At 35.7% G+C, this 24,511-nt stretch overlaps 1 protein-coding gene and 1 pseudogene across 1 annotated transcript; both read left to right on the top strand.

Annotated features, from left to right (window-relative positions):
* The first annotated feature begins 1,368 nt into the window (after window positions 1-1,368).
* Window positions 1,369-2,808, top strand: LOC120168208 (probable galacturonosyltransferase-like 1). Its single transcript, XM_039177008.1, has one exon. The coding sequence runs from the start codon at window positions 1,411-1,413 to the stop codon at window positions 2,467-2,469; it is 1,059 nt and encodes a 352-aa protein (XP_039032939.1). The 5' UTR covers window positions 1,369-1,410; the 3' UTR covers window positions 2,470-2,808.
* Window positions 2,809-4,325: 1,517 nt separating this feature from the next.
* LOC120168188 overlaps window positions 4,326-24,511 on the top strand; it is a 31,437-nt pseudogene continuing 11,251 nt past the window's right edge.

The following is a 24,511-nucleotide window of genomic DNA, read 5'->3' on the forward strand; positions in this document are numbered from 1 at the left end:
ATAATTTGATAATAAAGATTAATATATTTGTATATGCAGTGCTTAACACAAAGACATAAAAAAAATAACAATAATTCCTTAATTACTAAAATCACTGTATTTATGTTAAAATAGACTATGTTAAATACAATATAGATAATAATTATATAAATCAATTGTAAAAAGTATTAATTAATTAAAATATTTAAAATTTCATATAAAATTAATATTCTGTAATTATTCTGTAACACAAGTTCTTTAAAACACGAGGTTGACTCATAATTACTTCATTGAAGATGATATTGCATGATTGTGAATATACAAATACAACATACTTATCGAGAAGAGAACGATACTGTGTATTCAATGACAACATTGGCTGCAAGCTGCGTTGCTGGTTGCACTCATTTTTTTTTCTTCTCTTTATTATAATATTCTCAAACTATTTGATGATGATATAAAGGTGTTAGGGTGCTTTCGCTCACTAATACTTTAAAAATATATTAGGTTCATTTTTCTTATGTTACGAAAAAAAAATTAAATTTTATTGTAAATTCAGATATATGATGAAAAATAATATTTAATTTAGATTAAATATGAAATACTTATATCATTTACCGATAAAAAAGAAATTCAATTTAAAAAAAATTACGACTTTAAATAATTTTAAAAGTATAGGTATATGGCGTGTTATTGTTCCTATGGCAAATACACGTAGAAAACAACATACTTCGTTAGAAAGCATGGTCTTTTGCTGGTTGATGAACCACACTTTTCTGGGACTGCGATTCTCCACCATATCTGGAGGCTTAAATTTCTTACAACGAGGAGCCATCAACAACCACACCATATTACTTGAATAAAATTTCATTTATTTTTTCTTAAACTTGAATCAAAATGTATGCCTATGTTCACTAACACAAGGAAAAACAAAAACCCAAGATAGAAAATGAATGGCGTTGGAATTGTGATCTCATGTTATTGAACAAACTCGAAGATTCCACCCAAAAAGTCAATAATTAACTATAAATACAAATCTAAGCTTAAAATAAAATTATACAAACTATGACCCCTCCCTCGGTTGAATGCTTAACCCCAAATTTTACCATTGGAGAGGAGCTCTATTCTTTACCAAAATGTAAAGCTCTCCTTATTGAGTAAAACAGGGAATAGCATTTGAGAGTTGATGGAAAGGATGTAGGATCATAGTGTGGGCCCTTTTGAATATATATAAAGAACAAAATTGAAGACAATTGTACAAAACAAAACAATCTAGAATCAATGTGAACTCAATAACTCCCTCAAAGAAATTTCTTGACTAAAAGGTCCCCTGATTTTTCAGCCTTAGACACCATTTCCAGCTAGATCTTCCCTCTTTTTAAAGGCCAATTGGCCAACTGGGCAACACCCTTTGCCTTCTCTTTTTCACTAATGAGTAAATCACCAGTATTTGAGTTTCTCCTTCTGTTACTCTTTACCGTCATTGCTAATGCCACCGTTGGTACATCGGTAACCCGACAATTCAAGGAAACCCCACAGTTCTATAACTCTCTGGATTGTCCAGTAATTGTTGATGAAGATGAATTAGATGGAGGGGATTCCTTCATTTTGTGCTCCGATCAAGCTGTTCATGTGGCAATGACTCTCGACACAGCTTACATCCGTGGCTCCATGGCGGCTACTTTTTCAGTACTTCAACACTCCTCTTGTCCTAAGAACATTGTCTTCCATTTCGTAGCCTCTGCCACGGCCGACGTGTCTCTTTTACGCGCCACAATATCATCCTCCTTTCCTTACCTCAACTTCCGAGTCTACCCCTTTGATGACTCCTCTGTTTCGCGCCTCATTTCAACCTCCATCCGCTCTGCTTTGGATTGCCCTTTGAACTACGCTCGAAGCTACTTAGCCAATCTACTGCCTCTGTGCGTCCGGCGAGTCGTGTACCTTGACTCCGACCTGGTTCTGGTCGATGACGTAGCTAAACTATCCGCAACCCCACTCGGAGACTACTCAGTCTTGGCTGCACCGGAGCATTGCAATGCAAACTTCACGGCCTACTTTACTTCGACGTTTTGGTCAAACCCTTCCTTGTCCTTGACTTTCGCGAACCGTAAGCGCTGTTACTTCAACACTGGTGTTATGGTCATGGACCTTGATCGATGGAGAGAAGGAGACTACACGGCGAAGATTGAAGAATGGATGGAGCTTCAGAAAAGAATGAGAATTTACGACCTGGGTTCTCTGCCACCATTTTTGTTAGTTTTCGCTGGAAATATCGTGCCGGTTGATCACAGATGGAATCAGCATGGCCTCGGGGGCGATAATTTTAGAGTTTTGTGCAGAGATTTACATCCAGTTCCGGTTAGTCTTTTACATTGGAGTGGAAAAGGGAAACCTTGGGCGAGGCTTGATGCTAATAGGCCATGCCCTTTGGACGCTTTACGGGCACCCTATGATCTCCTGCAAACGCCGTTTGCTATGGATTCTTAATTGAGTTTGAAACAAATGGGAAACGCTTGTTAATTTGCTGCTGGATTTCAATTCGTTTAACTATACCAACTTCTCTGGGCAAGTGTTTGTTTGCTGAGAAAGTGGCGTAATCATCAGGAACGGTTGGAACTGTAAAGATTGTAGCTGCTCATGGCGCTGGGTGAAGAGAAAGCAACGGGGAGATCTAGGTGTTTTCGTGTAGATTATTACAGCTATTATATTGCATATACTGCATTTAATCTTTTTTTGTTCCTTTTTTGCAAGAACAATTACACTTTAAACATTAAAATTATTATTTTTTGTAATAACAATAAGGAGAAGAAAGTCCAGATGATGGGTTCATGTTCATGTATGGTGATTACTTCAATCAAAATTTGTATAGCAAAAGAGCTGTTCTTGGATGACCGATGAAATTTCATGATTTAATTTTGTTTAATAACAATAAATATGGCTTGATTTGTACATAATCAAATACTTGCTTCCATGATTCACATTTAAAATTTTAGTTTTCCTTTGATACAAAGCATAAAGCATAATTACACCTGAATATTGAACAATTATAAATATTGAAATTTGGATATAAGTTCATTGAATATTATATTATAAAAGAGATTGGATGGATTTAGAGAGCTAATGATTATAAATATTTCGAAGAATTATAGAAACAATTATTATATGTTTTTATAATGGCATAATTTTATTTCGAACCCGGTTTATTCAGACAAATCGAGCCGAGCCCCTCGATTTATAAGGGTCCATTTGTTTCACATAAAATGTTTTCTTTATTTTCCAGTGTTTGGTTGGAGGAAAATTGGTTGGTCAACGTAAAACATTTTTCTGATCAACATGATTTTCTTTGTGTTTTATGGAAAATGACTTACGGTCTGATTTTCCGTAAGTCATTTTCTGAACTTTTTACTTTAAAGAATAAATACTCAAAATAATTTTATTTTATAAATTTAATATTAATAAAATATTTTAATATTATTTTAATCAAAATATTAATTATTAAAATATTTAAAATATATTTATTAATATTTCTAATAATATAATATTATATTTTTAATATTATAATAAAATAATCAATTATATTATAATAATATAAGATATTATATTTTTATTTTAATAATATATAATAAATTATTAATAAAATTTATATTATTTATTAATTTAATAGAAATAATATTATAAAATTATTAATAATGAATAACATTATTTATATATTTAATATTAATATAATAATCTAATAATATTTTAATAAAGATATTTTAAATATACTAATTGATCTTTTAAAAATATAATATAATACTATTACTTTAATAAATAATTAATATAATTTATAATATTTTTATTTCAATAAAATATACCAATATTAATATTTTTATTAAAAACAATTATAAAAAATAATATTTTAATAATAAATAAATTATTTTAATATTTTAAAAATATAATAATATTAAGTTTTATGATAAATAATATTATTTATTGTATTTAATATTTATAATAAATAATTTTAAAAATATATATATATTATTAGTGAAGAAAGGGTTTAAACAATATTATCCAAACATCGTAAAATATTTTATAAAAAATATAATTTATTTTATAAAAAATATTTTATGAAAAACGTTTTGAGTGAAACAAAGTACTTAAATTTCATTCATATGTTATAAACGGACTCATAGACTTTTCCTTTTCTTTCTGGTATATTTTATTTGGTCTGTGTCTGGTATAGAGTTAGTCAATCAATTTTCACTTTTTTTTCTCTCGTATTATTTCATCCCTCTCCTGGAGATCCGACAACTGGGGAGCTCGCATCGGTTGAGGAAGAGAGGAGAAAGTTGAAAGAATACGAAATGGCGAAATCGAGTGCAGACGATGAGGAGCAGGGTTGGCCCTGAGCCCAGGCACGGAGTGTGACCGCCTAGGGCCCAGGTTTGGAGGGGGCCATGATGGGTCGCGGTCCTGGTTCAATCTGGATTTTGTTTTCTTTTTGCTTCACTCGTGTCATGAAGAAATGTTAAAAGCAAAAGAAGAAAGGCCAGCTATTTAGGTTTCTAGATTTGTTTTAGTTTCATTTTAGACGTTTTAGTATTTTGGTTTTAGTTGTATACCACATTAATGAGGAGAAATGACTTTAATACTTTAGTAATGGAATAAAGTTGGCATTTCATATTAAAAAAATAAATTAAAAACAAGTCAAATGTGATGGGATTTAAAATAATACTAAAATATGAGATAATTTAAGTAAAAGTAAAATCCAAATTTAAGTTCATAAGAGTCATGAACCCAAAATTTCAGCCTTTGCCAATATTTGTTGGGCTTTATTGATGGATCAAAGTGCATAAAATAAAATGCAGTAGAAGTGGTAATAAAATTATTTTTTAATGTTTTTATAAAACTTTGAATTATTTTGTTTTTACAATAAATTTTCAATATTTTCATTTTTTTATTTGTGATTAACTAAGTTATTATTCAAAAAATTGATTATTATTTTAATCAAAATTACATAGAATTAACTCATAATTTAACTAAATTAGTTTATATAACCTCTTACTTAGTTACTAATAATTAATTAGTCTAATGAGATAAATTATTAATTTTTTTTGTATAAGATAAAGTTTAAATTTTAACTTCATAAATGAAACAAATTAGATTACAAATAATTTTTCTTATTATAAAACTACGTAATACCACTATCTTAAATTTAATAAAGACATATTCAAAATATTGGCACATTGCACTAATGGGGTGGTTCAAGTGACAAATAGCTTAATATCTCCTAAGCGGATTTTGAGTTCGAGTTCTTTAAAACATTTGTCTATAAGTGAAAAAATAAAAAAAGGAAGCGAGAGGAGTTAAAGAAGTCACAAAAAAGTGTTCTTGATAAATTTGTGTTTAAAAATGTTGATTCTCATGAAATTTTGAATTAATCAACTGAAAATTTGCATATTGAAAATCCTAGAAATTATGAAAATGTGAATGATGAAGTGAATGATCCAATTGACTTTAATGATGTGCCAATTTATGAAAATGTTGAAAATATAGGCATCGGTGAAGAAACACTTCCTCATTTGAATATATATGATCCTATAAATTGGGAGAATCTTGACAATAATGCGAGAGATATTTTAGTTGAAAAAGGGCACCTAAGAGAAATGGATCTTGAATTTCCTGTTGATAAATATTATATACATTTCTCATATGCATGTTATTCTAGAAAGTTAAGCAATGGTGAGACTAGTGATAGAAAATGGTTAGTTTATTCCAAAAATATTGACAAAGTATATTGTTTTTGTTGCAAGTTGTTCAAATTCATTAGTATTGTAAGTTTGTTAGTAAATGATGACTTAAGTGATTGAAAACATATTAGCTAAAGGCTTAAACAACATGAAAATAGTGTTGAACATATAACTAATATGAATACTTGGAATGAATTAAGAGTAAGAATGAATACAAATCAAATAATCGATAGAAATTTGTAAGAAGAGATTATGAAAGAGAAAGAGCGTTGGAGACAAGTGTTACAGATATTATTCTCTGTTGTTAAATGTCTTGCTAAAAATAATCTTACATTTTGAGGATCCAATGAAAAACTATATCAAGATAACAATGGTGAGAGGCGTCAATTTTCGATTGAGAGAAACAATTTTAAGAGATGATTAAAGATAATAAAAATAAATTGAGAGAAAAATTGTGATATATCTTTATATATTTGATAAAATAATGTTGGTTAATATAATAGAATCTACTCGTATAAATTTTAATAAAAAAATTTATTTAACGTTTATCAAAATTTATTCTTAAATTTTAAGTGATTTTTTAGAGTCCTTACCTCTTATTTTAGCTAGCACCTTGAAATGTCAGGACCGGCCTAACGAGGAGTTAAGGCGTGCTTGCGAGGTCGCAATCGAAGGCACGGAGCAGAAGATCGTGATGTCAATTCGCGTCGCTAAAAGTTTCGGGATCTGGGGCAAATCTGGCAGATTAGGTCGCAACATGGCTAAACCTAGAGTCCTCGTTCTCTCCGGTATGACTTTTTCACTTATAATGTTTCCTCTATGTCATGATCCAGGAGGCAAGACGGGAGACTGATGAGAAGAAACGAGGAAACAAATTACAGGCTGATGAGGAGAAAGAGGGAAATTATGAATGAAATGATGATGAATTCTGTTTTCTTTACTCTATTCTCTCTATCTTCTTAAATCCTTTCTTATTTTGTGAGCGTTTCATCATAATTGGTATTCAGAGCAAGGCCATTTTTGATCCAAAAATACTAAATATTGTTTTTTCTCAAGCTGGGTAAAATAAGGAAATTGCAGCAGATGACTCACAATGATCAGCCACCGGTCATTCCTGCTGATCCAGTAGAGTCTTCTGAGGTGGAGCCAGTTCCAACTTGGTGGCTTACTCAACAGAGTACTTGGGAGCAGCGGATGCAACTACTGGAGGCTACAACAACTGACACGAAGAACATGCTTCAGCAACTATTGGGGTTGGTGCAGAAGGCTGGGACTGAATCTGGGTAATCTACTCCTGCAGAACGACCACAAGCACCAACAACTCAGATCAAGGATGCAACTAAAGTGCCATTACAAGTTACAGTCCTTGATGATAAGGAGAAATACTCATTTCAACCAGGACAACCGGGAATCCTAGCATCCAAGCCTACCTTGCCACAGGATGTTTTTAAGATGAAAACAACAGTAAATACAATGGAGTCAGGGGAACAACCTGTCAGTAAGGGTCATCCATTTATGGAAAAATATTCCAGCAATAACAACACTGGTATGTTTCTTCCGAAACCAAAAATAGAGCTCCAGTTCTTTGATGGTACTAATCCTAGGAGTTGGATTAGGAAATATGAGAAATATTTTTCTATCTTTGTTGTTCCTGAATTACAGAAGTTAGAAATAGCTGCTATGTACTTTACTGGTAAGGCTGAAGTGTGGTTTGATGGGTATATTATGAAGAAAAGTCGAGTTACTTGGCATGAGTTTGTTTCTGATATGTGTCATCGATTTGCTGATAAAGGATATATTGATGTTATTGATGAATTTAATAAATTGACTCAACTGTCCTCTGTGGAGGAGTATGAAGCTCAGTTTGAGGAACTTCAACCTTACCTTCTTCAGATTAATCCTGAACTATGAGATGAGTATTTTGTTTCCAGTTTTTTTAGTGGTCTTAAGGAGGAATTGAAGCATAAGGTGAAGGTTTTGGAACCCAAGACTGTAGCTGAAGCTGCTAGGAAAGCAAAACTCTATGAGCTAGCAGCAGAAGTGGAAAGTAAAAAATTCAGAAGTATTTCCAGACCAATGCTGCCAGGGAATTTTACCAGTTCCAGGAATTCTAATCCTTCAGTAAGTTCACCTTTGAAAAACAGTTCAGGGCTCACTTCAAACAGACAGCAGCTACTGGATTATAGAAGGGCCAATAATTTATGCTATAAATGTGGTGACAAGTTTACACCAGGACATCATTGCAAATTGAAGCAATTTAATTCTATGGAAGAAGTGGAGGAGCAAGAGGAGGCTGAAGAATTACAAGCAGCTCAACCTAATATTGATAAAATACCATCAGAAGAAAAAGATCCTGAGATTTCTATGAATGCAATTACTGGCAGTTCAGGAAGTAGTACCTTGAGGATTCAAGGATTCATAAAAGGGAAACCACTCAGTATATTAATTGATAGTGGCAGTACCCACATTTTTGTCACTAATAGGTGGGCTAAAGAAGGGCTAGAATTGGAGGAAACTAATCCCTTAGTTATCACAGTAGCTAATGGTGATAAACTTTATAGTACAGCAAAGAGTAAACAACTGAGTTGGGAGATGCAAGATTTTCTTTTTGCACATGATTTCAGGGTTTTACCCCTTGGAGGCAGTGATATGGTGCTAGGAGTTGATTGGATGAAGAAATATAGTCCAATATTAATGGATTTTAACAACATAACTCTTAGTTTTAAAATGGGTGACCAAGAGATTGTATTGCGAGGAATATTGCACACTACTGCAATGAGGATAATTTCAAGCAACAAAATGCAGAAATTGATGATTAAGAATCATGAAGCAGTTAGGGAGATCTATATGCTGAATGTAGAGGTTGGTTATAATGAAATTCCTCCTATAATTCAAGCAGTAATTGCTGATTACAGAGATGTATTTGAGGAGCCTACTGGAATGCCTCCAATAAGGAAGCATGATCATTCTATTATTCTAAAATCAGGAATTGAAGCAGTTAATGTCAGACCTTACAGAATGCCTTATCATCAAAAATCAGAGGTTGAGAAACAGGTGGCTGAAATGTTGGCAGCATCAATTATTCAAACTAGCAAAAGTCCTTTTGCTTCACCTTGCTTGTTAGTTAAAAAGAAGGATGGTAGTTGGAGAATGTGCATTGATTATAGATAGTTAAATGCTTTAACTGTTAAGAATAAATTTCCTATACCTGTGGTGGATGATCTTTTGGATGAACTAGCTGGAGCTAAATTTTTTTCTAAATTGGATTTACGATCTGGATACTGGCAGATTCGGATCAGGCCTGAAGACAATCCAAAAACAGCCTTCAGGACACACCATGGTCATTTTGAATTCAAGGTAATGCCCTTTGGCTTAACTAATGCACCAGCTACTTTTCAAGCTCTTATGAATGATTTATTTGGAGCTTATCTCAGGAAATTTGTCCTAGTATTCTTTGATGATATTTTAATCTACAGCCCTGATTTACATAGTCATGCACAACAGTTGAGAATTGTGTTGGAAATTCTAAGGTAGAATAAGCTTTTTGCTAAGAGAACTAAATGTTTCTTTGGCCAATCAAAGGTGGAGTACCTTGGTCATACTATTTCTCCACAGGGAGTAGCTACAGATTCTTCAAAAATTCAAGCTATTAAGGAATGGTCCATTCCAAGGAATTTGAAATCTTTGAGGGGTTTTTTGGGCCTTACTGGCTACTACAGAAAATTTATTAGGAGTTATAGAGAAATCAGTAAACCCCTCACTACTATGTTGAAAAAATATCAATTTTTTTGGACTGAGGAGGCTAGAGAGGCATTTATCAAACTTAAGGAGACTATGTGTAGGGCTCCTGTGCTAGCTTTACCAGATTTTACAAAGCAATTTTGTTTAGAAACGGATGCTAGTTCTAAGGGTATAGGAGCAGTCTTATCCCAAGAAGGCAGACCAATTGCTTACATCAGTAAGGCTTTGGGACCAAAGCAAATTGATTTGTCTATCTATGAGAAGGAGTATCTAGCAATATTAATGGCTATTTCTAAATGGAGACATTATCTTGAAGGGAGTCCATTTGTTATTAAAATAGATCATGAATCTTTGAAACATTTGTTAGAACAGAAGATTAGTACTGCTATTCAGAAGAATGGTCTAACAAAATTGCTAGGACTGGATTACTCAATTCAGTTTCGCATGGGCAAACATAACAAAGTTGCTGATGCTTTATCTAGACAGTTTGAAGACAAATCAGAATTAAATCAGTTATCTGCTACAATTGTTATTCCTGCTTGGGTTCAAGAGGTGGAAAACAATTATGAGCAGGATTCTTTAGCAAAGGATTTCATTCCTAAGTTGTTGCTTGATAATAATTCTATATCAGATTGGTCCTATGCTAAGGGTGTTTTGAGATACAAAGGTAAAGTTTATGTTGGTGAGACAGGTGGTCTAAGACAGCAGATGTAACATCCCTCATACCGGGTTAGTGATCAAATTATGAGATTTTAATTTCAGTGACCAAATTAGATAAATTGAAAGTTCATGAACTGGATTAAAATATTTGGAGAAGGATAATTTAGTATATAAGGAAAAGTTAAGAGGGCAAACTAGTCTTTTATCAAGTAAATGAATTTAATATTATTTGGGGTTATCTTATAACCCACGTGGATGGCATTTGGGAGAAAAATTAGAGTTCTAGACATTTCTCTCATCTTCTTCTTCTTCTCCCCCGTGAAGCCAAGCTAAAGGTGAGTTTTCTTGTGGATCAAATTCTTGATGAATTTAAGGTTGCTTATTGATCCTTAGATAATAACTAAGCTTAAGGAAAGCTTAGATTATCTTAAAACCATAAGATGAGGAGTATATGAAGAATTAAAGAAAGGAAGTAGAAAAGTGAAATCTTGAAGTAGAGTTCATAATAAGAATTGAAAGTGGGATTTGACTTGTCATAAAGCTAACTAAGAAGTATGAGGTGTTAGAATTCAAATTAGAACATGTTGGAATTTGGGTTAGATTCTTAAATTCTACATGGAGAATTAGATTTCTAAGTTTTAGAAGTATTTAATGGATAATAATTAGTTTAAGTAAGAGTATGCAAGTTAGGGATATTAAAAGAGGGGAAATATAAAGTGTCAAGTAGAGTAAGAAGAGATTTTCGTGCTTAAATGACATTTCTGGGCAATGTGCATCGATGCATATTCATTATGCACCGATGCATCAATGATAAATCCCAAAAATTTGTTGAAGGTGCATCGATGCATATGAAGTGCATCGATGCATTAATTTAAATACAAACATCGAATGTCGTCAGTGCATCGATGCATAAGGAGTGCATCGATGCATTTCTAATAAAATGAACATCGAATGCCCTCAGTGCATCGATGCATCAGGAGTGCATCGATGCATGCCTCCATTAAAAGATAAAAATGGCTTTTCTTTTAGCCTAAGAAATGATAGTTTAGAATATAATAATTAGTATACTAATAAGTATCAATGAATTACTATGTAGATATCGAGCCTAAACGAGTTCTGGAACAATCGACAAGTAGGATCGATCGAGGAAAAAGCAAGGAAATATAGGTGAGTGCATATGCATAGCATGAATATAGTATTATAATCAGTTCTAGACTTATGATAAGTCTATATTCAATATTTTAATACATGATTACATTTCATATTATGAAACATGATATAAGTTTATACCATATGCATTACATGACATGAATATGCAGGAAATGATATGCCTATGTGATAAAGGTATGAAAATACTATGTCTACGTGATACAAATTATGTGAAGTGTGAAAGCCCATGTTATGTAGATGAGAACTATAGGTATAGTTGGCATGCCAATGGTAGAGGGTCTACGCGGTCCTTCGGGATATATATATATTCTGTGGAACATGTGTGAAGTCTTGTAAGACACATACTTGATCCCTAGTATATGTATATGATTCTTAAGGAATGATATGTGGTCCTTATGGACATTATTATATGGCACTACGGTGCAATTCTACGCGGTCCTTCGGGATATATATATATTCTGTGGAGCATGTGTGAAGTCTTGTAAGACACATACTTGATCTCTAGTATATGTATATGATTCTTAAGGAATGATATGTGGTCCTTATGGACATTATTATATGGCACTACGGTGCAATTCTACGTGGCACTTTGGTGCAATTATACGAGCTGTGGTGACAGCATAGTATACAACCTCACAATACTCACATACCTTAGGTTCTCAATATGATATCATGGGCCAATAAACTTATTAATACAAATTCATGAATGTTAAAGTAATATGCTTACAGGTATGGATATTGGGGATGTAAACTACATTGATTAAGTACATGCTTTCATCTCATTTCATATCATTATGACATTTTTATTACATTTCCTTGTTATTATTATTACATTGCCTTACTAAGTCGATGACTTAGCGTGTGAGTGTTTCACACGTAGGATCCAAGAAAGTAGACGGGACACGTTAAATAGCTGGACAACATTACTCCTGCAACCACCAGATCAGAAGCAACTTAATCAGTAGGTCATTTTGTTATGTAAATGGCAGTTGGCATGTAATTAAAGGGTTAAGTTGTGTATGCTCTGAATATTTTGGTAAACTTATATTACAATATGTATATTATCGTATTTTCTTAATATAAGTTCAAATATTTTGCTATTATTTGTTAAGAGTTGTGTTTTAAAAGTCAATGTAATATCTCTGACTCATATCCGGGTCGGGTACGGGTTGGGGTGTTACATTTAATGGTATCAGAGCTATGGTTTAGCCGATTCTAGGCATAAACCAGAGTCTATAGAGTCTTTAAGTGGAATACATGTCAACATATAGTGAGAAATTCTGATCTGGTATAGTATGAGTATGTTGTTTTGCTAATAGAACAATGTGTTTATTTTATTAGATGTCCGGACATAATAGCTCCCGAAGTGAAGCGGGAGAAGATAGGCCTACTGCAAGCAGTAATTCACCTGCCCTGGCCAGGCAAGGTGAAGAACAGACATCTCCAGGAGTACCTGTGCAAGATCAGGATACGTTCTTCAGAACGTTAGACGCTATTTTGACACGTCTTCAACCTCCTGCTCCACCAACTCAAAGAATGAATGTAGCAAAAGAGTTGAGAGGTTTAGGAGCTCCCGAATTTAAGGGAGAAGCTGAGGAAGGTCCAGTGTCAGCGGATCTTTGGTTGAATGATTTGAAAATCATACTAGATGGTCTCCACTGTTCCGAAGTGGAGAAATTAGATGGAGCTGTATCTTTATTGAGGGGTCAGGCGAGGATATGGTGGATGAATGTCACCATGAGGATGTCAACCGACCAGTTGACTTGGTCTTTGTTTTTAGAAGAATTTAAAAACAAGTATATTGGAGATCAGTTTATTCGAAAAATGAAGCAGGAGTTTATGAATTTGTAGCAGATGAGCCGCTCTGTATATGAGTACGAATCTGAGTTTAATAAGCTGAGCAGGTTTGCAGCTGAGCTTGTGCCTACTGAAAAAGATGCTTGCGAATGGTTCGTGGAGGGCTTGCGCCCTAGACTTAAAGAAATGTTGATAGTATTAAACTTATCCTCGTTCCAGGAGGTGATCAATCGTGCAAAAGCTCTTGAAAGGGCTCAGAATGAAAGATTTGGGGACTCAAGAGTTCAGACATCAAAGAGGACGACTACTTCTTCTAGTTCAGCACCACCAAAAAGAGGAAGAGACTCAGGATTTCGATCGCAAACTAGATCCGAATCAGTTGCATCCTCAGCAAGAGGAGCAAGTCAGGTGAGACCTAGAAAGACACAATCAGTGGGATCGGGTGCTGGGAGATTCACTCAGAGTCAAGTGAGACAGTGTCAGCATTGTGGGAAGAATCATTCTGGGTTATGTCAGATGGTTTCTGGAGCTTGTTTTCGTTGTGGAGATGCTGGACATTTTATTCGGGATTGCCTGATATTGGTTGGTGAGCCTGCACCATCTGAGAGAGTGGGTTCTACCTCACAGAGAGGACGAGGAAGAGGTAGAGGAAGGAACCAGTCTGAATCCTCTATGCAACAAGAAGTTCGATCCACTGCTCGAGTATACAATTTAAAGACAAGTGATGATCGTGATGATCCTGACATTATTGCAGGTACTTTTCAACTGTATGATAAATTAGTATTGGTGCTGATTGATCCGGGTTCTAATTATTCTTATATTACCAGTAAATTAGTAAAAGAATTGAGAATTCCTATAGAAGCTACGAGTAATGTGATGATAGTAACTAATCCGTTAGGGCATAGTACTCGGGTGGACAAGGTTTGTAAGGGGTGTCCCATAAAGATTCAGGGAATTGAATTCTTTGCTAATCTGATGGAATTACCCTTTGACGAGTTTTAAGTAATTCTGGGAATGGATTGGTTGTTTCATTATTATGGGAATGTCGACTGTAGATTGAAAAAAGGTAACCCTGAAGAGTCCAGAAGGAATAGAAGTTAATGTGATCAGTAAAATGTGTAATCCTTTAGCAAATGTAATATCAGTGATGTCTGCCAAGAAATTACTGCTACAAGGATGTCAGGGTTTTCTTGCAAATGTGATAGATTCAAGAGCTCAAGAGAAAAGGTTAGAGGAGATTCCAATAGTTCGAGAGTTCCCTGATGTTTTTCCTACTGAATTGTCAGGATTACCTCCAAGTAGAGAGGTAGAGTTCCAAATTGAAATAATGCCGGGAACAGCTCCGATTGCAATGGCACCTTATCGAATGGCTCCAAAAGAACTACAAGAGTTAAAGAATCAATTACAAGAGTTGCTAGAGAAGGGATTTATCCGACCAAGTGTATCGCCTTGGGGAGCTCCGGTGTTATTTGTTAAAAAGAATGATGGATCAATGCGTCTTTGCATTGATTATCGACAGCTCAATAAGGTGACAATCAAGAATAAGTATCCCCTTCCACGTATTGACGATTTGTTTGATCAGTTAAAAGGAGCTTCGGTATTCTCGAAGATTGACTTACATTCCGGTTATCACCAATTGAAGATTCAAGAGAAAGACATTCCAAAGACAGCTTTCAGAACGAGATATGGTCACTATGAATTCATTGTAATGCCATTTGGAGTAACGAATGCACCTGCTGCTTTCATGGATCTTATGAACAGGATTTTTCATCCCTACTTGGACCAGTTTGTTGTTGTCTTTATTGATGACATACTGGTGTACTCGAAATCCCATGAAGAGCATAGCACACATCTGAGGATCGTCTTGCAAATTTTAAGAGATAAAAAGTTGTATGCCAAATTGTCCAAATGTGAGTTCTGGTTAAATGAAGTAATTTTCTTGGGGCATGTGATCTCCGCAGATGGGATTAGGGTTGACCCTCAAAAGATTAAAGCTATAATGGATTGGGAAGTTCCTAAGAATGTGTCTGAAGTTCAGAGTTTCCTTGGACTTGCCGGTTATTATCGAAGATTCGTTAAGAATTTTTTGATGATTGTGCTGCCTCTAACAAAGCTGATGAGAAAGAACATACCGTTTGTTTGGACTCCTGAATGTCAAGAAAGTTTTGAAGTTTTAAAGGAAATTTTGACAGAAGCTCCTATATTAGTTCAACCTGAAACTGGCAAGAATTTCATAGTGTTTAGTGACGTGTCCTATAATGGGTTAGGGTGTGTGTTAATGCAAGAAGGGAAAGTGGTAGCGTATGCATCAAGACAGTTGAAACCACATGAAAAGAATTACCCCACCCATGATTTAGAAATGGCTGCTGTAGTGTTTGCTCTCAAGATTTGGCGTCATTATCTTTATGGAGAGCGTTGTTACTTATATACGGATCATAAGAGCCTGAAGTATCTGATGACTCAAAAAGAGCTAAATTTGAGGCAACGTAGATGGGTAGAGTTCTTGAAAGATTATGATGTGATAATTGACTATCATCCCGGAAAAGCTAACGTAGTAGCAGATGCCTTAAGCAGGAAAACGTTTGCAGCCTTACGAGCTATGGATGCAAGATTATCTTTAACTGGAGACGGTGGTCTATGTGCAGAGTTAAAACTTAAACCAACATGGTTGGATCGAATTAGAGAATTGCAAAGTAAAGATGAAATGTGTTTGAAAAGAATAGAGCAAATAAAGAATGAATAAATTAAAGACTTTGAGGTTAAGTCAGATGGAAATTTGTATTACAAAGGAAGAATTGTGATACCCAACAATGAAGATTTGAAGAAAGAAATATTGACAGAGGCTCATTGTAGTCCATTGACGATGCACCCGGGTGGAACCAAGATGTATATGGATATTAAGGATCGATTTTGGTGGTCAGGGATGAAAAGAAGCATCACTGAATTTGTGTCTAAGTGCTTGGTATGTCAACAAGTTAAAGCTGAGCACCAAGTTCCATCTGGATTATTACAACCCCTTTCCATTCCTCAATGGAAGTGGGATAATGTGACGATGGATTTTGTTTCGGGGTTACCATTGACTCCGAACAAAAGAGATTCAATTTGGGTCATCGTTGATCGTTTGACCAAATCAGCTCATTTCATTCCCGTCAGAACTAATTTCTCTATGGAAAAATATGTGGAGTTGTACATTAGAGAAATTATTAGATTGCATGGAGTGCCTGTTTCTATGGTTTCTGACCGAGACACTCGATTCACTTCGAGATTCTGGAAATCTTTGCAGGGAGCGTTGGGAACTCGCCTTAACTTTAGTACGGCCTTTCACCCTCAGACGGATGGGCAATCAGAAAGACCTATTCAAATATTAGAAGATATGTTGCGAGCATGTGTTATTGAGTTTAAAGGGTCGTGGGAGATATATTTACCACTGGCAGAGTTCGCTTACAACAATAGTTATCAATCCAGTATTAAAATGGCACCCTATGAGGCGTTATATGGGGGGAAATATCGTACTCCATTAAACTGGTATGAGCTCAAAGATCGAAGTGTAATTGGTCCAGATTTGATTCAAGATGTGGAAGAGAAAGTGCGGGAAATTCAACATAACCTCAAAGTGGCATCTAATCGGCAAAAGTTCTATTCTGATCTTAAAAGAAAAGGGATCGAGTTCGAAGTTGGAGATAAAGTTTTTCTTAAAGTATCTCCTTGGAAGAAAGTATTACGTTTTGGTCGGAAAGGAAAGTTAAGTCCTAGATTCATTGGGCCATATGAAGTTGTTAAAAGGATAGGACCTGTGGCATATCAGTTATCCTTGCCACCGAAAATGGAGAAGATTCATAGCGTCTTCCATGTGTCCATGTTACGAAGATATAGGTCCGATCCCTCTCACATCGTTGCACCAGAACAAGTAGAAGTCCAATCGGATCTGACATATGAAGAAGAACCAGTGAGAATATTGGCTTATGAAGTTAAACAGTTGAGGAATAAATCAGTTCCGTTGGTCAAAGTTCACTGGAGGAATCACAAAGTAGAGGAAGCAACGTGGGAGCGTGAAGAAGATATGCGTTATCAATACCCCTATCTGTTCGTGCAATGAAAATTCGAGGATGAATTTTCTTAAGGGGGAGATTTGTAACATCCCTCATACCGGGTTAGTGATCAAATTGTGAGATTTTAATTTCAGTGACCAAATTAGATAAATTGAAAGTTCATGAACTGGATTAAAATATTTGGAGAAGGATAATTTAGTATATAAGGAAAAGTTAAGAGGGTAAACTAGTCTTTTATCAAGTAAATGAATTTAATATTATTTGGGGTTATCTTATAACCCACGTGGATGGCATTTGGGAGAAAAATTAGAGTTCTAGACATTTCTCTCATCTTCTTCTTCTTCTCCCCCGTGAAGCCAAGCTAAAGGTGAGTTTTCTTGTGGATCAAATTCTTGATGAATTTAAGGTTGCTTATTGATCCTTAGATAATAACTAAGCTTAAGGAAAGCTTAGATTATCTTAAAACCATAAGATGAGGAGTATATGAAGAATTAAAGAAAGGAAGTAGAAAAGTGAAATCTTGAAGTAGAGTTCATAATAAGAATTGAAAGTGGGATTTGACTTGTCATAAAGCTAACTAAGAAGTATGAGGTGTTAGAATTCAAATTAGAACATGTTGGAATTTGGGTTAGATTCTTAAATTCTACATGGAGAATTAGATTTCTAAGTTTTAGAAGTATTTAATGGATAATAATTAGTTTAAGTAAGAGTATGCAAGTTAGGGATATTAAAAGAGGGGAAATATAAAGTGTCAAGTAGAGTAAGAAGAGATTTTCGTGCTTAAATGACATTTCTGGGCAATGTGCATCGATGCATATTCATTATGCACCGATGCATCAATGATAAATCCCAAAAATTTGTTGAAGGTGCATCGATGCATATGAAGTGCATCGATGCATTAATTTAAATACAAACATCGAATGTCGTCAGTGCATCGATGCATAAGGAGTGCATCGATGCATTTCTAATAAAATGAACATCGAATGCCCTCAGTGCATCGATGCATCAGGAGTGCATCGATGCATGCCTCCATTAAAAGATAAAAATGGCTTTTCTTTTAGCCTTAGAAATGATAGTTTAGAATATAATAATTAGTATACTAATAAGTATCAATGAATTACTATGTAGATATCGAGCCTAAACGAGTTCTGGAACAATCGACAAGTAGGATCGATCGAGGAAAAAACAAGGAAATATAGGTGAGTGCATATGCATAGCATGAATATAGTATTATAATCAGTTCTAGACTTATGATAAGTCTAGATTCAATATTTTAATACATGATTACATTTCATATTATGAAACATGATATAAGTTTATACCATATGCATTACATGACATGAATATGCAGGAAATGATATGCCTATGTGATAAAGGTATGAAAATACTATGTCTACGTGATACAAATTATGTGAAGTGTGAAAGCCCATGTTATGTAGATGAGAACTATAGGTATAGTTGGCATGCCAATGGTAGAGGGTCTACGCGGTCCTTCGGGATATATATATATATTCTGTGGAATATGTGTGAAGTCTTGTAAGACACATACTTGATCCTTAGTATATGTATATGATTCTTAAGGAATGATATGTGGTCCCTATGGACATTATTATATGGCACTACGGTGCAATTCTACGCGGTCCTTCGGGATATATATATATTCTGTGGAGCATGTGTGAAGTCTTGTAAGACACATACTTGATCTCTAGTATATGTATATGATTCTTAAGGAATGATATGTGGTCCTTATGGAAATTATTATATGGCACTACGGTGCAATTCTACGTGGCACTTTGGTGCAATTATACGAGCTGTGGTGATAGCATAGTGCACAACCTCACAATACTCACATACCTTAGGTTCTCAATATGATATCATGGGCCAATAAACTTATTAATACAAATTCATGAATGTTAAAGTAATATGCTTACAGGTATGGATATTGGGGATGTAAACTACATTGATTAAGTACATGCTTTCATCTCATTTCATATCATTATGACATTTTTATTACATTTCCTTGTTATTATTATTACATTGCCTTACTAAGTCGATGACTTAGCGTGTGAGTGTTTCACACGTAGGATCCAAGAAAGTAGACGGGACACGTTAAATAGCTGGACAACATTACTCCTGCAACCACCAGATCAGAAGCAACTTAATCAGTAGGTCATTTTGTTATGTAAATGGCAGTTGGCATGTAATTAAAGGGTTAAGCTGTGTATGTTCTGAATATTTTGGTAAACTTATATTATAATATGTATATTATCGTATTTTCTTAATATAAGTTCAAATATTTTGCTATTATTTGTTAAGAGTTGTGTTTTAAAAGTCAATGCAATATCTCTGACTCATATCCGGGTCGGGTACGGGTTGGGGTGTTACAGCAGATTCTTTCTATACTTCATGATTCACCACAAGGTGGCCATTCTGGGATACAGGCTACTTATTGCAGGCTGAAGTTGTATTTTTATTGGAAATGAATGAAGGCACTGGTTAAACAGTATGTGCAGCAATGTGATGTTTGTCAGAGAATAAAAAATGAACATGTTTTACAGCCTGGATTATTACAGCCTTTACCTATTCCACAGCATGCTTGTGAGTTTTTTACTATGGACTTTATTGACGGGCTGCCTACTTCTAATAGATTCAATTCTATTTTGGTGATAATTGATAAATTCACCAAATATGGGCATTTTTTTTACCTCTGGTTCATCCTTTTACAGCTTCTGAGGTTGCTAAAATCTACTTGGACCAGGTTTGCAAACTTCATGGTTAACCTAAAGTTTCTCTTTCTGATAGAGATAGAATTTTTACTAGTGTTTTTTGGAAGGAATTATTAAAGTTATTGGGCACTACAACATTGTTTACTACTGCCTATCATCCTCAAACGGATGGTCAAACTGAGAGGCTTAACCAATGTCTTGAACAGTACTTAAGGGGATTGTGTTTTCTAAAACCAAGTTCCTGGGCTAAATGGTTATCCCACACAGAATGGTGGTATAACACTAGTTTTCATACAGCATTGGGTACAACACCTTTTCATGCCCTATATGGCTATACACCTCCAACAATAACTTGGTCAAGCGAGACAAGGGTGGCTGATGTACAACAGTTTATGCAGGAGAGGGATAATATCAATAGTATCATTTTGGAACAACTCACTAAAGCACAGCATCGCATGAAATATTATGCAGATAGAAATCGCAGTGACAATGAATTTAAGGAAGGGGAGGAAGTTTACCTTAAGCTTCAGCCTTACAAGCAGACTTCCTTAGCTCTACGCAAAAATTTGAAACTGTCTGCTCGATACTATGGTCCCTACAAGATACAGAAACGAATTGGTTCAGTCGCATACCAATTAGAATTGCCAGTTCATTCTAAACTTCATCCGGTATTTCATATCAGCCTTTTGAAAAGAAAAATTGGGGATAGAAGTGTTGCTTCACGAGACCCACCTGAACTTACTGCGGATGGACAACTTCGGGTTTATCCTGCAATTGTTTTGGATAAACGAGTTATTAAAAGAAACAATAAGGCAGTGACTCAATTGTTGATTCAGTGGTCAAATTTAGGGATTGAGAATGCTACCTGGGAGGATTTTACGGTGCTACGATCCTAATTTCCTGATTTTTATCCTTGGGGACAAGCATCCATTGCAGCTGGGGATATTGTCATGATCCAGGAGGCAAGACGGGAGACTGATGAGAAGAAACGAGGAAACAAATTATAGGCGGATGAGGAGAAAGAGGGAAATTATGAATGAAATGATGATGAATTCTGTTTTCTTTACTCTATTCTCTCTATCTTCTTAAATCCTTTCTTATTTTGTGAGCGTTTCATCACACTCTACTTCAATTTAGGATGTATGATATATATATTTTTTACTTATTTTTAACTGGAAATTTATTGATTTATACTAGAATTGTGTTGAATACGATGTTGAATTGCTGAACCAACCATTACGGTTGTAGAATTGTGTAAAACTGGTAGGACAGTTCAAATTCGAGGAATATTTGCTGTGCTTTTGGAAAGATTTTTGAATTAAAATAATATAATTAGATTTGAAGTGGCCTGTGATACCTTATTCGTCTACTGTGGAGATTCTTGTTTCGAATAATACTGGATTCTTGTAGTTTTTATTGTTTCCCTTTCCCTTACGAAGGGATATGTTTTGTGCAGTGAAATCAAAAGGTCAGGAAACTGAAGCTTTTCTGCTAGTTTTGAAGTATTCTTCAGGAGGAGTTCTTGAGGTATTTATCTCTTGGTGTAATCTTTCAGACAATGTGTGTTGGGAGTTGGGACAGACAAGAGTAAGTGCGGAAAGATTATCTGATAAGTTTGTCATTTTTTATTGATTAAGCCTCGTAATAGTGTTACTATTTGGTAGCTTACTACAGCTGAACTTGGAATGATTGAGGTGGTGGTCATTGTGAGGTTGCATACTTGCACTTAGTTGTAACAGTTTCCTACATCTGAGCATGGGCTGGCCCATTTATTTATTTTTGGACTTGCTGGTACAGTTGCTTGCTTCTCTGGCTTCATTATGCTAATATAGTTGATTATTCATCATACATCAGGTTTATATGTTACCGGAATGATATCAGCGTGTGGTTAATTGGCTTTTGCATAGATTAGCATTGAATCAAGTCATAGGATAAAGAAAGTAGGATATGGCTACTTCGTCTTTTTAACTGAAGTTTGCTATTGATGAAAATAATGATAAACATAAGCGAGCCATTTGTCTACCTCTTCATGTGAAACATGGAATAATTTATAATCACTTTTAGCATTACCTAGAAGAGGGTATTACTGGTGTAAACTTGAAGCAAAATTCTCTAAGTTTCAGTTCAAAGGTATTAGGTATGGCTCATAAATATACCAGTAAAGAGGACAGGAGATGAACAGTCTATGTTGCAGCAGAAGCAAGACACGACAGTGGTAGATTTCGAGCAGTTTCCAGTTGAGAAACCAGAAACTTCTCAACCGACTTCTGGTGGTTCCACTACGGATGATTTGCAGGATTATAGTCTCGCCAGAGACAGGGTGAGACGGACGAATATAAAGCCTCCGAACAGATTGGGTTTTGAAGACTTGGTATCTTTTGCACTTACTGTTAGCAATGATGATCCAGTTACTTTTCATGATGCCGTTACTAGTCAGGAAAACGACAAGTGGATGGCAGCCATGATTGAGGAGATGGAGTCTTTGAATCACAATCGCACATGGGAGTTAGTTCCCCTTCCTGAGGGTAAGAAGCCGATTGGTTGCAAATGGGTGTATAAGAAGAAACCAGCAGTAACAGAAAAAGAGGGGGAGAAGTTCAAGGCTCGTTTGGTAGCGAAGGGTTTTTCACAGCAGAAAGGAGTTGATTATGATGAAATCTTTTCTCCTGTGGTCAGGCACACTTCAATCCGAGCAGTACTTGCATTGGTGGCTAGTTGGGATTTGCATTTAGAGCAGATGGATGTTAAAACTGCTTTTTTGCATGGTGATTTAGAGGAGCAGATCTACATGCGGCAACCTGAAGGTTTCACTCAACCTGGAAACGAGCAATTAGTTTGCAGATTGAAGAAATCTTTGTACGGGTTAAAACAGTCTCCGAGACAGTGGTATAAACGGTTTGACTCCTATATGATCAAGATTGGCTACAACCGATGTGAGTATGATTGTTGTGTCTATGTTAAGAGCCTTGATGATGGTTCTTTTATTTTTCTATTACTGTATGTTGATGATATGTTGATTGCTGCGAAGAACATGGATGATGTTATCGGTTTGAAAACTTTATTGAGTCAGGAATTTGATATGAAAGATTTAGGTGCTGCAAAGAAAATTCTTGGAATGGAAATTTGCAGGGACAGAGACTCAAGGAAACTGCGGCTATCTCAACGGGGTTATGTTGAGAAAATGCTAGAAAGGTTTGCGATGAGCAGCGCGAAACCAGTTAGCACTCCATTGGCGAATCACTTTAAGCTCTCATCAGAACAGTGCCCTAAGACAGATAAGGAAGCTGAAAATATGGCAAAGGTTCCGTATTCTAATGCTGTTGGCTGCTTGATGTATGCGATGGTATGTACTCATCCTGATTTAGCTCATGCTAAGTTTGTAAGTACATGTCTAAACCTGGTAAGCAACATTGGGATGCAGTCAAGTGGATCTTTCGGTACTTAAAGGGTACTGTGGGACATGGAATTATTTTTGGGAGTCAGCGGGATAATCCTTTGGTTGTAGGATATGTGGATTCAGATTATGCAGGTGACTTGGATAATAGAAGATCTACGACAGGGTATGTGTTTACTCTTGGTGGAGGGCCTATTTGCTGGAAGTCTACTGTTCAATCTGTCGTGGCACTATCTACAACTGAAGCTGAATACATGGCAGCGGCTGAAGCTGCAAAAGAAGCTTTATGGCTTACTGGTTTAGTGAAGGAGTTGGGTGTTCAATAAGGTGGAGTTCAGTTGCTTTGTGATAATCAAAGTGCTATTCACTTGGCTAAGAATCAGGTGTATCGTGCTAGAACTAAACATATTGATGTAAGGTTCCACAAGATCAGAGAGTTGGTTGCATCTGGAGAGGTTTTGTTTCAGAAGGTACATACTGATGAGAATGCCGCTGATATGTTCACCAAGCCAGTTACGACAGACAAGTTCAAGCATTGCTTGGACTTGTTGAATGTTTCGAGTTGTTAAAGAAGCAAGGTAACCCAACCCACATTGAAGTTTCCAAGGGGCAGGATATTCGCCAAGGTGGAGATTTGTTAGGTATGGCTCATAAATATACCAGTAAAGAGGACAGGAGATGGAGCGGAGTGAGCGAAGCGAACGCAGCGAACATCAACTGTCCTTACAAAGAAAGTCTCGTTGTGGGGTTACAAATTATGTGGGTTGGGGGTGCGAGGGCATAGCACCCGCGGTACGGTACAGGGTTGATTTTGTAATTATATACCAGGGTTTTCTATTATAAATAGAGATGTAACCTAGACCTAAAACATCATTGAATAAAACTTCTAGCGCCGCCTAGGCACCGAGGACGTAAGCACATTGCCGAACCTCGTAAAATTCTCGTGTTCTTTCGTTTTCTTTACCCGTTTTCGTCAACAATTGGTATCAGAGGTCAGGAGCAAAATTCGAAGTCGCAAAATTCGATGGTCAGGGTAACTTCGGATTATGGCAAACGAGGGTGAATGATCTATTGGCGCAGCAAGGGATCTTGAAGGCTTTGCGACCTACAAAGCCGGCGTCGATGTATGAGGAAGATTGGGAAGAATTGCAGCAGCGAGCGGCAGGAACCATACGATTATGCTTGGCGGACGAGGTCATGTATCACGTCATGCATCTATCGTCTCCAGACGAAATTTGGAGGAAGTTGGAAAGTCAGTTTATG

This window comes from Hibiscus syriacus, unplaced genomic scaffold, assembly GCF_006381635.1.
Source record: "Hibiscus syriacus cultivar Baekdansim isolate YM2019G1 unplaced genomic scaffold, ASM638163v2 tig00111715_pilon, whole genome shotgun sequence".
Classification (NCBI taxonomy): Eukaryota; Viridiplantae; Streptophyta; class Magnoliopsida; order Malvales; family Malvaceae; genus Hibiscus; species Hibiscus syriacus.

Bases quoted from the DNA above. Each gene is read 5' to 3' on its own strand.
- LOC120168208 (XM_039177008.1), top strand. From the start codon at position 1,411: ATGAGTAAATCACCAGTATTTGAGTTTCTCCTTCTGTTACTCTTTACC.